General features: G+C 40.6%; 2 protein-coding genes across 2 annotated transcripts; both read right to left on the bottom strand.

Moving 5' to 3' along the window:
• Positions 1-2,911: 2,911 nt before the first annotated feature.
• LOC119731438 (probable E3 ubiquitin ligase complex SCF subunit sconB) lies at positions 2,912-5,829 on the bottom strand. Its single transcript, XM_038204647.1, has one exon. It carries the CDS (start codon positions 5,827-5,829, stop codon positions 4,354-4,356), a length of 1,476 nt encoding a protein of 491 aa, XP_038060575.1. The 3' UTR covers positions 2,912-4,353.
• Positions 5,830-13,710: 7,881 nt separating this feature from the next.
• Positions 13,711-15,258, bottom strand: LOC119731343 (probable E3 ubiquitin ligase complex SCF subunit sconB). Its single transcript, XM_038204548.1, has one exon. The coding sequence runs from the start codon at positions 15,256-15,258 to the stop codon at positions 13,711-13,713; it is 1,548 nt and encodes a 515-aa protein (XP_038060476.1).
• Between the last annotated feature and the right edge of the window lie 307 nt (positions 15,259-15,565).

Raw genomic sequence — 15,565 nt, 5'->3', positions numbered from 1 at the left:
TTTCTATAGTTTCTACTTTCTCAGCAGGCTTCGCCTGATGTGATGTACATACTGCAGCCTGTCGGCTTCTTTCCAAATGATTGACACAATCTGTCAAAACAATATAAATCCTACAGTGGTACAGCAGAACAATGCAGTGTACCTATCATATAAACAAGCCCAAACTTAATAGTCACTTTTAATGTTGCACAAAATACTACTTCACACAATGTGTGCTCACAACACACATCGCGACTGCGGTGGAGACTATACAAACTCGCAAAATACACAGCGCGGGTTAAAGGTCACCCACTAGGCACGAGAAAGTTCTGTGACAGCGCACGCACAGCGTACGTACATGTACATTATACAGTACATGTACAGTACATGTACCTGTACATGTACATTGTACATGTACATAGTTATGCACGTCGCCTCAATAATGCATCAATGTACACATTACACTTTGTGAGAAAACGAGCTCAATGAGCACACAAAACACTGCCGTTCATGAGAATAAGGCAAGGAAATGTCAAGGAAAGTGACACTCACCAATCAGCAAGTGTCAAATTACCCTCTCGATAAGGGATGTCTACCAGGCAAGGGTCTTTAAGCTCAAAGAAGATACTTTTTGGTGTATTTCTACGGACTGAGCTTGACTGGCAGGTTTGCCGTGGAAGCAGAAAAAGGAATGCCAATGCGTGCCCTATCACTCTCTACTATAGTGCCCTGGTTGCTAGACACACGTAAATGGAACTACACTGACAGATCCCATCCAAGATCCGCGACCACAACTTACTACTAATTAGAAAGTAATTAAATAGTTAAGTTAACCTAGTTCCCCTAATAAAACAAACCGTACATAATGATCCCAATTTATGGACTTCATTTTGTTTACGCAACTGCGCACATAGAGCTGTGGTGAGGCCAGTTATTTATAGACTTTCTCCCAGCCCATATGTTTCAGTTCCCCACATTGATGTAACACTGACTACAGAGAAAAAAATTAATCAACTGACCGATGAATTCAACTTACCGTTCCGACTTTCTAAACGAGACTTGGCAAGCCTAGTAGAGATGATCCCAGATCTGTGGAAGTCACAGTTCGTGACGGTCAGTCGGCAAGAAAGGTTACTACTATCTTAATTACCGTGACATTTAGTCGACCAATGAAATATTTAGGTACAAATACAGCACTATCTTGTTTAAACCTCTTGGACTAACAAGAAAAGAATGAAGTCATATTGCCAACACCAATGTTAAAGAAAGACGTGGCGCTGAGCTACGCAGTGTGGCTACACACATTGTACATATCGCGAACTCTAGTGCTTGCATATGGGATATTTCACATTGGCAATCTGAAAGCGATCTACTGACGTCATCCTTTATAATTCAGTTTTTACAACCAAACCGAATATTTCCCATTGTTCCGAACAAAAGGCGCGTTGGTGGCAAGATTTTGCACTCGACAATACGGGAAAAATACGGGGGGAAATCCACCAGCCTGTTGTATTGAGCCTGTGAAACCTGAAGTTTTCAACAGTTTGCCAGTATAACAAAATATATACTAGATTAAAGGGTGCAACCAAGTAAATAGGCCATCAGCCGAGCTCATGAATAATAATTATTATAGGAGTATTTCAATTGGCCAAATAAAATAACGATCTACTGATGACGTCATCATTTGTATGGTATGTTTATTTCCCATTGTTCAAAACTAAAGGCATGTCGGTGGCAAGATTACACCCGGCATCGCCAAAAAAAAAACCGTCGAAAAATATAATACGAGAAATATATTCGCCAGCCTGCTGTATCGAGCCTATCTAGACTGACCTTATGTGAAGGACGATTGGTTGCGAAAAGACGGCCATGGGTCAGTAGCCGAACTGTGACTGGCTCTTAGTTGTATAGGTAAACATTAATGATGTGCATCGGGTCGGGTTGACTATGCCAAAGGACCCGAAATATTAGAGATTTAAAGCGAATCTGAAACGAAACCGATCTTACTACTCCTCAATTCGAGCCGACCCAACCCGACAAAAACTAAGGTAAAACCGACCCGAACCGACCCGAACAAAAAAAGACTCCGAAAAAAAAAAATACCCGGCTTGGACAAAGTGATCACTTTTGTGTGCCTGCCCTTGCCCACGTGGCATGAATTCTTTTGCAAAATCATCGTCTCTGTCTCTCTGTTATACTTGGTGGGTTGATCGAGAGTAACTCAGCTTATTGAACAAACGCATGGTCACCACACGGTATCATGAAACCTGTTACAATATCTATTTCACTGTCAGTCCCAATCCGACTGGAGATTTTAATACCGTGGGAACGTGATAGTGGGTGTGGCAAACCACACAATGGGCTGCGGTCACAGTGACTGTCAATAATATTGCATGACCTAAATTTCTCAACTGTTTCGGTTTATTTCGGTTTTTATACTTCGATTTTTTGAGATGTTGGCTAAACCGACCCGACCCGATCCGAAAATTTAAGTGTGAAACCGAAACCGACCCGACCGACCCGACCCGACTGAAAAGATGGACAAACCGACCCGACCCGACCCGAAGTTTCGGGTCGGGTTTGCACATCATTAGTAAACGCAAAGCGTGTCAGATGTGCTCATGGTGATAGTGACATCGCCAAAGCCTTGTCGAACTATAGCAAATAGGGTTAGTTGTTAGATTTGTCTGTCAATGATCCTTCAGTTAATTGCAAAAAAAATAATAATAATAAACACGACCCCTCATCTTACCACACAGTCTCACAGTTTTATTTGAAATAAGCATAAGTTTAAAAAAAATATAAAAATAAAGCATAATTATACGTCGCAATACCGGAAATTTATTTTATACTTCATGATTTCATTAATAAGCCCAGACATCCAACATTCACAGACCAGGCCTCAGGTCGTCATACTTGGGGTTTTTGCATTGATTTTCCGTTGTTTCTACGTGACGCACCGTCTGCCAAGAACAGATTAATTCGATGACTTTCGTTGCTGAATTCTTTTATGTCGTAGGATAGGAATGAAGATAGAAATGTAAATTTGGGGGAAACCGTTGATGAATCCAAACTCACTTCAAACCGTTACGACCCAGGACAAGTGGTATCAATTAAAATATTCTTGAGCATATTATTTTTTTTTGAAACTCTTTATCGTCGGCGCATTCTTGTAAACAGTCGTCACACCAAATATGTTTTGTACAGGAATCCATATTATTTTCAGTGAAACTTGCAAAAAATATTATTGAGATATAGGAGTTCTGGCTATGAGAATTAACAATTTATGCAGTACATGCATGTGTATGAAAATTGGCCCGTATTAAGGGCGCCCTCTCGATGAGATCAAAGAGAGTCAACTTTACAACATATAATGCATCATAATGTGGGAGATATTATTGCCTGACCAAAGTTGTTTTTTAGATTGTTTGACATAAAAGTGTTTATGGGGCGAATTGGGCACATAAGTTAGAGCTCAATCGACACCTGTAAAATATAACCAAACGGTAAACAATTTGAGTACAAAGTCCACTTCTTGAAGTATACTGTATATTAATTGGACACATTTTCTAAATATCTCCCAAGTATAAACTTATGCACCTATCATAATTTTGTTTTTAAATTTACAATTCTAGATTTTGGTTTCAACCGGCTGGAGCTCAATGACGACTGTTGAAAATGTTGTAACAGCGAACACAGCAACTGAAATTATCCATCACTTTTTCAAATTTTCAAATGCAGATCTCGGTTCCAACTGACTTGTTTATAACACCGGTTGGAATTGTTCTAAAGGCGTACATTGTGTTTAATTATGCTGTACATGAATAAAACTATACAATAAGTCATTTTCTGCATCATGAATAATATCATTCTTAATTCAACTATTACACAGACAAGTGTGACTTTTATGATGACTGTTGCAACAATTTTAAAAGAATCCTATATCTCTAATCATGACGTACATGAATGGAATTCTACAATGAGTACGTACATCATCTTGAGTGTCATAACAGCCATTATTCTTAATTTCACCAGAAATAGAGAACGGAGATAAAGTCACGTGCATTAAATATACTGCCCGGATATTCAGAGTACCTTTCAAAGGCACATTTTGAATCAGCCACCAAATTTTGGAGAAAAGTCTCGTTTGAAAATCAAAAGATTGCCTGTTTTTCTATATTCAAGTTTGAATACTTGTTTTAAAACTTTAATGAGCAGTTTTGCGTATCTGATTTCGCAAATGACTATAGGCGTTACCTAATTATGCAAGCGGTTATTCAATAGCCAAATATAAAATAAATGTTATAGCCGCAATCACAATTACCAACATGTACATCTTCATCATCATCATCACAAATCGAAGGCTCCATTCGTTCACCAGTAGTGACGGACCCAAATGGAGGACATGTCAACTATGGAGTCACGCATTTGCAGCGCAAAGATGATTTTGATATCGCTCATCCAAGCACATGGGAAATGCGTTGGCCCCAGAAATTGTGATGCAGTCCTGGAATTGATTTGTGCTGTACCATCCAAGCGCTCCACCGGGTCGATAATCCACAGTTTGTATGCACCCATGCTCCATGTAAGCAGCTTTCTACCCTTGAAACAGACAGGTATCACGTCAGAAAGATCAACTGTCAAGAGTCGTTCCCCATTTAGATTCACAATGGGAAGCCCACTAAATAAGGTAACGACAGCGAGCAACTCATCACTGAACACGTAGTAGGACTGCTCTTGTGAAGGTTGTATCAAACCTCGAAAAAGAGGTACATCAAATGTCTTGATGCATTCCCCAGATTTCAGTTCCCATTGCTTCACGATACGACCTTTGGACGCGCCGATGACGATACCATTCCACAGATGGCAGGAAATCAGATTCTCCATTTCACAAACGATTTGTTGCATGCAAGAACCATCATTACGTGCATCCCATATACGAATTTTGTTGTCGCTGTACGCACCAGCTACGATCTTGTCCTTGTAGTCGATGTGAACTAGGTTTGTCGCTTCGAGGCCACTCTTTAGGATACAGCGAGAGACACCGTCTACAGCACTCCAGACTCGTATGTCACTACGACTCGTATCGTCAGACTCTATATCATACTGACCGACACTAACGATTGTGTCTCCATCGAAGAAGAGACGAGACACGGCCAGACGATGCCCCGACATGACTTGCAGCTGCTCTCCGGTTTGGGCGGAGTAAGTACGAATCTTACCGTCCTTGCATCCTGCAGCTATGATGCCATCCTCCATTTGCAAGGCGCCTGGATATCCACTGATGTCTAGTTGGATGAGGTGTTGACGCTTTTCCCTGGCCATATCCCAGATCTCCAAAGTACTGCTATACGATGCACCGGCAGCTAGACAATCTCCTTCATAAGCTACACTGGACAAACCAGTTGAGAGCAAATTAGCAGCGAAGAAGCGCTGGTTTCTCCAGTTTTCTTCAAGGTGCCTTGCTTTCATGTAAACTTCCTTCCATTTACATGTATCCACCAGTCCAGGCCAGTCTGAACTGGTTACAAGTACATCATCAGGGAATGTGGGAGCGCCCCCTTCGCCCGTCTTTTGATCTTGTGAGGAAGGTTTAAACGGAGGCTCTTTGCAAAGATCGCAGATTGTACCGTAGCGCTCCCATCCTTTCTTTTGACAAAGAGGGCGCCACAGAGCATCGTCATTAGCCGTATCTCTCAAGATTCGATTACATAATGCCACATGACAGAGATCTGTAGCAGTCAGATGACGAAATATTCGCGCATTAAGTTCCTGTGACAGATCAGTCAAGTTTACTTCAGCTTTAGAAGTATCCCTCTTCAGCCCACAAATCCATCCACAGCAATTCATCTGTAAAAAACAGAATCAATGAGATTGATCGCAGGTAACCTGAGTTTAAGATGTTAAAAACAATATATATATAAGGGGCCATTCAGAATTTTCAGAGTTTTAAAATTTCGATCTTTTTTCCAAATTGTGGGTGGGTGGGTCAAGCTAAATAATTGAAAATCAAAATTCACTTTTCATGGGAAAAAAAGATAAAAAAACAAAGAAAGATAGATCTTTTGACTTGCCTGAACTACGCGCAAACGTTTTGATATCGCGATGCGTGTTTCTATTCCAACTCCGTCCCCTGTATGTACTGTCAGTGGCATAGCCAGGAATTTTTCAGTGTGTGTGTGTGTGTGGGGGGGGGGGGGGGGGGGGGGTGTGAACATTTCATGGGGGGGGCGTCATGTAGATCAATGATAATTTTTTTCGAAACTCAAAATCTCAGTGGGGGAGGCGACTGGGGGGTGGGCGACAAGGTTTCATGGGGGGGGGGGGACTGTCGTCTCCCACGCCCCCCCCCCCCCGTGGCTACGCCACTGCAGGTCATACAGTTAAAGTTTATGTAAACTTGTATGAAAAGTCAAAGAAAAGTAACTCTCATGATCTATTTGACACACTGAGTTTGTGTTAACTTGCCGGTAACGCCCTAAAAAAATTATCCAGACAAATATGTTTATTTTGTAACATTTTATGTTCGTCTGTCGGTCTTCTATGCTGTTATGTTTACTTTAAGGTACCTTCAATGGTACTATGTTTAATTAACCTGTTCATTTGTTTAATTAAACTAATAACGCACATATAGTTGCCAAATATGGCACTAACAAGTTTGAGGTCGGCAATTTCGTCTTTAAAAATCTTGGTACGTCGGGTTACCGTACACACAATTGTCCTGGAAACAACAGTACCACAGTACAGAAAGTCGTACGCAAGAGCTCCCCAGCAAGTATCGCTGACGCCATTATGATTCCAAAATTTCTCACTGTGTCACACAGTGAAATAACTAAAAAGCGTCGTTGTATTGTGGACACGTAAAAGCATTCAAGTCGCGTTCTTGCACACTTTCTGCAAGTCGACTGGATATCCTTGAACCACTGCCCTGCTTTGCATAACAAGTGCACATGAATGAACGATTCGACTTTTATTCAAAGAAATTTCTATGTACAGTCACCAGACTCTATTCAGTAAAGTCCCCGTCAAAACGAAAGTAAACAATCCACGTGCATAATGCACGGCTACACCATCGTACAGTGTGGCAGGGACACCAACAAGTAAAACAACAATTAAACATTAAAAAAAAAATGGATAAATATTCTAATTGAATTTCGTTAAAAGATACTTGTTTGTGAGGTATCACATATTTTATCACATAAAAGAGGATGACCAACAACTTCACGCCGTCACTGAACTAGACACACATGTACATGGTGTTCAAGTACATGTACATGCAAGTGCATGTACATGTACAGTCATGTTCAGTTTTTTTTATAAATCGAAATTAGGAGTGGGTGGGTGGGTCAAAATAATTTGGAAAAAAAGTCGAAATTTTAAAACATTGAAAATTCTGAATGGCCCCTAATGCCAAAGAAGTTTCGAGAAATTAAATTACCGAAACTATAAACTTACCGTTCCGACGTTGAAAACAAAACTAGGTAAGCCTAGTAACGATGGCCCCAGATCTCTGCAAGTCACAATTTGTGACAGTCAGCCGGCGTGAAAGGAACAACTACTATAGGCTTTATAACAAAGGACAGTTCGGTACGGAAATGACACTTGCCTGGCCCTCTTTGACTAGCAAACAAGAAGAAGGTATTTTTACAAACACCAAGTTCAGTGACGATCGTGCATTGCAGTGTAGCATTGCAGTGTAGCTAATACGTGCAATTTACGTATCGCGGTCCCTGCTGCTTGCACAGGGGTAGTTTAGTTAGTTTAGCAAACTGAAAGCTATGCACGAGTGACGTCGATCTTTATAATTCAGTGGTGCAACAAAACTGAATATTTCCCATTGTTCAAAACAAAGGGCATGTACAAGTAGGCGATAGGATTTACACTCGAGAATACGAGAGAAAAAAAATCCACGGGCCTGCTGTGTGGAGCCTAGTGTACATGTAGCCTTGTCATCAGTCTGCAAATGCCGTGCAATCTTGACTGGATATATGTTATGGACGAATGGTTTATTTGGATGAGGTTACGAAAAGCTGGCCCATTGGTAACTGTGACTGGCTCTTTGAAGGATAAACTCACACCTTGTAAGACGATCGGTTGTCTTTGGCTATAGTGACATTGCTCAGCCGTGCTGATATTAGCAGATAGAGTTGCTTGTTAAATTTTTTTAAGTCTGCAATGATCCTTGATTTGCCCCATAACAAATACGGAGACCCTCTATAGTCATACGGTCTTACAGTTATAATTGAACTAAGCTTGGAAACAGTAGGTTTAATAGGTCGAAAAGTACAGGAAATTTATTGAATTATTATTCAAGATCTTTTATTTAACCCAGACATTACATTAGATAGAGTACTTTTGGCTAAGTACAATAGAGCACTTGGTTTACTCTAGATTTTTATTTAATCCCTTCTTAACTACGAACATTGGCCAGGCATCAAGGGCGCCCTCTTCCTGATGTTGCAGATAGTCAGGTTTGCAACACTATTATAATTATGTTGGAGAAAGATTTGTCATTCACTTTCCCAACTGGCCCAATAGACGTGACCTAATTATGCAAGCGATGGATTTTGAGACAAATAAGAAACTATTACATAGCCACACATCACAAACACAAACATCTCCATCAATAGCACATCTCCATTATCGCAGCGAATGTCATCATCAGTCAGCAATTCTCAGAATTTGAACGAATTGTCATGATTATTTCACCAGTAGTGACGGACGGAAATATACGTAGGGAAACCATACATGCCCTGATAGACCATTTTGGTATCGCTTATGGGTCATTCCATGCCAGACCAACGCACTTTTTACCTCATATCTTCCGATTTTAATAAAAATTGCTGTGCTTGTAGGTCCTAATGAGCAATGAATACACACCAATTTTTTAGCCCGATCCGACCTATTATGTGGCCAGGGCAGAAGCCACACAAAAAATGGCATTTTTAGAGTAAAATACCACCCTTTTGGTATAAATATGTCAAAACTATGGCAATTTTCATCGAATATATGTGAATTTGGTATTAAAATAATGAGGATTGCATGCTCAAATCACTTCTTTTGTCAAAATTAAATTTTGTGAAAAGTAGGTCACGTGACCTTTAATATGCTATCGTGACCTTTGACCCAATTTTTGTAATAATGTATCATTCCAAAAATCAACGAAATAAAAATAACTTGCTAGAGCATGTCTTCCTCTATCAGAATCTACTAAAAATCAGTTGGGGTCTTCAAAATTTACAACTTAATGACTACTTTTGTACAGTTGGTAGGTTACAAATGAGTCAATTTATAGACTTTACATAAGAAATACATCAACACAACTTTACTATTCTGTTTCTTAAGTTACTGAAATTAATCTAGATTTTTATGTATAAAGTACAAAGCCAGGAAAAACAAAATTCTACCTTCTGATTGCAAAGAAACTGTCTGATCAGAATATCTGGACTTGGAAGTGTGCTAACCACTAACAGTAACCAGTCCTTCACCCAGTACAGTGGACTCACGTCCAGGTGAAATTCATCTTAAAGGAACAAAATGCCAAGTCTGTGAGAGTCATTAAAGTTCAAGAAGCACAGTGATGAATGAGTAAAGGTAACTTTGATTGTAATATTAAGTATTATCTTCAAGCAAACTTGAATCCTAGACCCTGATTAGTCCATCTATAGCAACAACTGTGTGATTTTATATAATATTGCACAGCTATATTGCACCCAAGATATTAAAAATGTACGTGTACATATCGTCACCGACACCACGAAGTAACACCCATCTACATACCAGTACAAACTAGCAATCGGAGAAAACGGTGACTAAAGTTGAACGCCTTCTAAAACAACACTTTGCGTCAAAACGACAGAGTATTTTCAGTTGGGTTTCTCGTTGTGGACACTTGATGAATTGAATTTATTAAATCTGCTGTTTTTCACTCGTTTGTGTATTAAATAAACAAGAAATAAGAGAAAAAAGATGAGTGTTAGTTCGTGAAACCGAAAAAGCTGCGAAACTATAAATTTTCGGTTTCACGAAGTAACACTCTTCAATGTATTTAACACGAGGAAAGTGCAACTTCAGGTCAGCGCGCGCGCGCTCATACAACTTGTTACAAGAAGAGTGTTACTTCGTGAAAACGTTTTTGCTCACTTATGAGCAGAGTGCGCGCCATGCATTGCAATGGAAAATGGAACTTGAGTGTTACTTCGTGAAAACGAAAATTGTCACTTTTGCGCAAAAGTTGCCATGGATACTTAGCGTAATTATTAAAGTAAAGCTCTTGAAGCTTTGAAACTTCGTGCAATGGTAGGCCTTGATGAATAATGTTTAAAAATCCAAAAAACTGAAAATCGAAAAAAATATGCTTTAACACGGTAGAGTGTTACTTCGTGGTGTCGGTGACGATATGTTGTGTTATTTCCTATACCAATACACTACATGTATGCACGTACATCTTCACCGCGTGTACGCATTTGATATCAAGTTTGCTTGAAGATAAATTGGTTATAAATCCCACTTGCACTCGTGGAACACGGAATTTATGTAGTGCATCGAGTGGCATATGGGTCACAGCAGCATTGCATTATTTCATATTCCAAGCGCGCTCGTGGGATAACTAATTATCAGTGGCGCCCAGGAGGGGGGGGGGGGCTTGAACCCACCCCCAACATTGTCAATTTGTTTGTTTGATTTTAGGCTAGGTTTTGTTGGTCCAATCTTTTACAGAAATTTGAACAAAAACGATTTATGACCCCCCCCCGCCCCCCCCCCCCCCCCCCCCCCCCAAGCCAAATCCTGGGTGCGCCACTGCTGACAATTTACACTATGAGTCTGGTTAGACCTCATCAGCCCTCAGAATGAGAAATTCACAAACCAAGATATATTTTAGTAACTTTAGAAACAGAATAGTAAGTTGTGTTGGTGTATTTCTTATGTAAAGTTTATAAATTGACTCTTTGTAACCTACCAACTGTACAAAAGTAGTCATAAAGTTGTAAATTTGGAAGACCCCAACTGATTTTTAGTAGATTCTAATAGAGGAAGACATGCTCTAGCAAGTTATTTTTATTTCGTTGATTTTCGGAATGATACATTATTACAAAAATTGGGTCAAAGGTCACGATAGCATATTAAAGGTCATGTGACCTACTTTTCACAAAATTTAATTTTGACAAAAGAAGTGATTGAGCAAGCAAGCCATATTATTTTAATACCAAATTCACATATATTCGATGAAAATTGCCATAGTTTTGACATATTTATACTAAAAGGATGGTATTTTACTCTAAAAATGCCATTTTTGGTGGCTTCTGCCCTGACCACATAATAGGTCGGATCGGGCTAAAAATTGGTGTGTATTCATTGCTCATTAGGACCTACAAGCACAGCAATTTTCATCAAAATCGGAAGACATGAGGTAAAAAAGTGCGTTGGTCTGACATGGAATGACCCTTATCCAAGCACATGCGACGTGCGTTTGCCCTACGTATTGTACTGTCTTGGAACTGCCTTGTGCCTTACCATCCGCGCTTTTCATTGGGTTGAAAAGCCACAGTCCGCCGTACCATCCGTCTTCACTGCTCCATATAAGCAGCTTATTGCCCTTGAAACAGAGAGGTTGCACTTTACCACGACCATCAATCAAGACTCGTTCACCATTCAGATTCAAAATGTAAAGCCCATTATGTAATGTAACAGCAATGAGCAACCCATCACTATACATGTACTTTGCTTGTTCATAGGGAGAAGATAATTGTATCCCTTGATGAAGAGGTACATCAAATGTCTTGATGCATTCTGTAAGACATAGCGAGAGGCACCGTTTGCTGCACTCCAGACCCATATGTCGCTGTCTGCGTCCACGCTATCATCATAATCCCATAATGAAGGCTGCTTTTGAGCAACACTAACGATTAGAGTTAACTAACGCCCATAGAGTTGTGCACAACATAATAATTATCGATAAATCAAATGACCAATAGTTCAACTTACCGTTCTGACTTTCAAAACAGGACCATGCAGGCAAGACTATAGAGAAGGCCCCAAATCTGTGCTAGTCACAATAAGTGACAGTCAGCCGGCCAGAAAGGTACAACGACTAGTTTTTATTACAAATGACAGTCAGTCAATAATTGAGATTGGTGCAGAAATGACACTTGCCCAGCCCTCTTGGACTAGCAAACAAGAAGGACTCTGCAAACGCCAAGTTCAGTGACGAACGTGCATAAACACGGCGCTTAGCTTTGTAGCGTAGCTTAACACGCGAAGTTATATCCGGGTGCACTGAACTTATTCAAGTGAGAATTTCTACGCGAGGTCATTAGCATAAAAAGTGCCCCCACAACTTCTTTTGAAAACAGAGACTGTTTGGCTTTGAAACGATGGAATTGTGTAAGTGTAGCCAAGGATTAACTCCCTGGTTTTTGGCCTTCCATCTCAGGGCAGGTTTGATAAAATTACGGATGAAAAATGGGTCATAATTTGCCTGTGAAAGTGGAAGGATGCCACTTGTACAATGGCTACATGCAGGCTTGGGAACTATCACTTTTCGGGAGGTGACTTTGCTTTGGTGTGAATATTTTAAAATGTAATTGGCTAATCTACCTAAATTTAAAAAGAAATGAAAAGATGAAAGACATGACAATAATATTTTTTTTTATTAGAAAAAACAGTGATATTGGCTTGCTTACGGCCCTGAACTTTGTTGATTTTACACTGTGTTTAATGGGGCTTGAATTAGTTCAGTGGACCCATACGTATCGCGGTCCATATACTGCGTAGGGGTATTTTAGTTGTGCAAACTCAAAGCGATCGACGAGTGACGTCGATCTTTGTAATTTAGTGGTGCAACAAAACTGAATATTTCCCATTGTTCAAAACAAAAGGCGTGTAGGTAACAATATTTGCATTCGACAATACCGGGACACGGTACGAGAAAAAAATAGCCTGTTGCTGTATGGAGCCCAGTGTAGCCTTTTTTAACAGTCTGTGACTGCCGTGCAATACAAATTGGTTATGTTATGGACGAATGATTTATTTGGATGAAGTTAAGAAAAGCCGGCCCATTGGTGACTGTGACTGGCTCTTTGAAGGATAAACTCACACCTTGTAAGACGATCGGTTGTCTTTGGCCATGGTGTCATTGCTCAGCCGTGCTGATATTAGCAGATCGAGTTGCTTGTTAGAATTTTTTTAAGTCTGCAATGATCCTTGATTTGGCCCATAACAAATACGGAGACCCTCTATAGTCATACAGTCTTAGCAGGTATAATTGAACTCAAGCTTGGAAACAGTAGGTTTAATAGGTCGAAATACAGGAAATTTATTGAATTGTTATTCAAGATCTTTTATTTAACCCAGACATTACATTAGATAGAGTACTTTTGGCTTATAAGTACAATAGAGCACTTGGTTTACTCTAGATTTTTATTTAATCCCTTCTTAACTACGAACATTGGCCAGACATCAAGGGCGCCCTGTTCCTGATGTTGCAGTTAGTCAGGTTTGCAACACTATTATAATTATGTTGGAGAAAGATTTGTCATTCACTTTCCCAACTGACCCAATAGACGTGACCTAATTATGCAAGCGATGGATTTTGAGACAAATAAGAAACTATTACATAGCCACACATCACAAACACAAACATCTCCATCAATAGCACATTACATCTCCATTATCGCGAATGTCATCATCAGTCAGCAATTCTCAGAATTTGAACGAATTGTCATGATTATTTCACCAGTAGTGACGGACGGAAACATACGTAGGGAAGCCATACAGGCCCTGATAGACCATTTTGGTATCGCTCATCCAAGCACATGCGACGTGCGTTTGCCCAACGTATTGTACTGTCTTGGAACTGCCTTGTGCCTTACCATCCGCGCTTTTCATTGGGTAGAAAAGCCACAGTCCGCCGTACCATCCGTCTTCACTGCTCCATGTAAGCAGCTTATTGCCCTTGAGGGAGAGAGGTTGCACTGTACCACGACCATCAATCAAGAGTCGTTCACCATTCAGATTCAAAATGTAAAGCCCATTATGTAATGTAACTGCAATGAGCAACCCATCACTATACATGTACTTTGCTTGTTCATAGGGAGAAGATAATTGTATCCCTTGATGAAGAGGTACATCAAATGTCTTGATGCATTTCCAATACTGCAGGTCCCAAATCTTCACGATGAAATCTTTGGATGCGCCGATGACAATACTTTCCCCTAAATGGCAGGAAGTCAATTTGTTCATGCCAGAAGCAATATCCTCCAAGCAAGAACCACTGCGTGCATCCCATATGCGAATTATGTTGTCGCTGTACGCACCAGCTACGATCTTGTCCTTGTAGTCGAGGTGAAGCAGTCTTGTCGCTTCGTGGCCACTCTGTAAGACATAGCGATAGGCACCGTTTGCTGCACTCGAGACCCATACGTCGCTGTCTGCGTCCACGCTATCATCATAACCCCATAATGAAGGCTGCTTTTGAGCAACACTAACGATTGTCTCTCCATCGAAGAAGAGTTGAGACACGGCAAGACGATGCCCTGACATGACTTGCAGCTGTTCTCCAGTCTGGGCGGAGAAGGTACGAATCTTACCGTCCTTACAACCCGCAGCTACGATGCCATCCTTCATCTTCAGGGCTTCTGAAGCTTCACTGATATCGAGTTGAATGAGGTGCTGGCGTGTCTTGCTGCACATATCCCACACTTCTAAGGTCCTGTGCCAGGAACCGGCAACAAGACAGTCACCTTCCACAGCGATATTAAGTATCAATTGAAGGTAAGCATAGTTATCACTATTAGACGAAGAAACGCTTTCTTTGTCGTTGGTTAAGCTTAAATCAAATAACGTGGTGTAGAAGCGCTCGTTCCTCCAGTTTTCTTCCAGGTGCCTCGCTTTCATGTAGACTTCCTTCCATTTACATGTATCCACCAGTCCAGGCCAGTCTGAACCGGTCACAACAGCATCGACCGGGAACGTAGGCGCGCCCCCTTCGCCCGTCTTGTGCTCCTTTGACGTTGGTTTAAATGGAGGTTCTTTGCAAAGATCGGAAATTGTACCGTAGCGCTCCCATCCTTGCTTTTGACAAAGACGGTGCCACAGATCATCGTCATTAGCCGTTTCTCTCAAGATTCGATTACATAATGCCACACGACAGAGATCTGTAGCAGTCAGATGACGAAATATACGCGCTTTAAGTTCCTGTGGCAGGTCAGCCAAGTTTACTCCATCAGTTAACTGATATGTAAATGTTCCGTGATCAGCCTCAGAAGCATCTGTCTCCATCCGACAAATCCACCTGCAGCAATCCATCTGTAAGCATACACAATCAATTATATTGATCGAGTGTGTGCAAACGATTCACAATAAAACTTGAAGATGCTGATATATATATACATGCTTTACCAAATTCTCAATAATTTAACATATTGACTCAAAGATACATCTTACCGCTCCGACGTAAAAACAAAGGTGGGTAGGCCTAGCAATGATGGTCCAGGATTTGAGCAAGTCACACTAAGTGATTCAGTCAATGAGAAAGATAACACTTGTAAATTAGAGTCGATCGATCAGTAAGATGAGTACAAAGAGA

Source organism: Patiria miniata, unplaced genomic scaffold (assembly GCF_015706575.1).
Source record: "Patiria miniata isolate m_02_andy unplaced genomic scaffold, ASM1570657v1 HiC_scaffold_1, whole genome shotgun sequence".
Classification (NCBI taxonomy): domain Eukaryota; kingdom Metazoa; phylum Echinodermata; class Asteroidea; order Valvatida; family Asterinidae; genus Patiria; species Patiria miniata.
This window is presented reverse-complemented; position numbering and strand designations above follow the sequence as displayed.

Coding starts and splice junctions, on each gene's coding strand:
- LOC119731343 (XM_038204548.1), bottom strand. CDS start 15,258: ATGGAGACAGATGCTTCTGAGGCTGATCACGGAACATTTACATATCAG.
- LOC119731438 (XM_038204647.1), bottom strand. CDS start 5,829: ATGAATTGCTGTGGATGGATTTGTGGGCTGAAGAGGGATACTTCTAAA.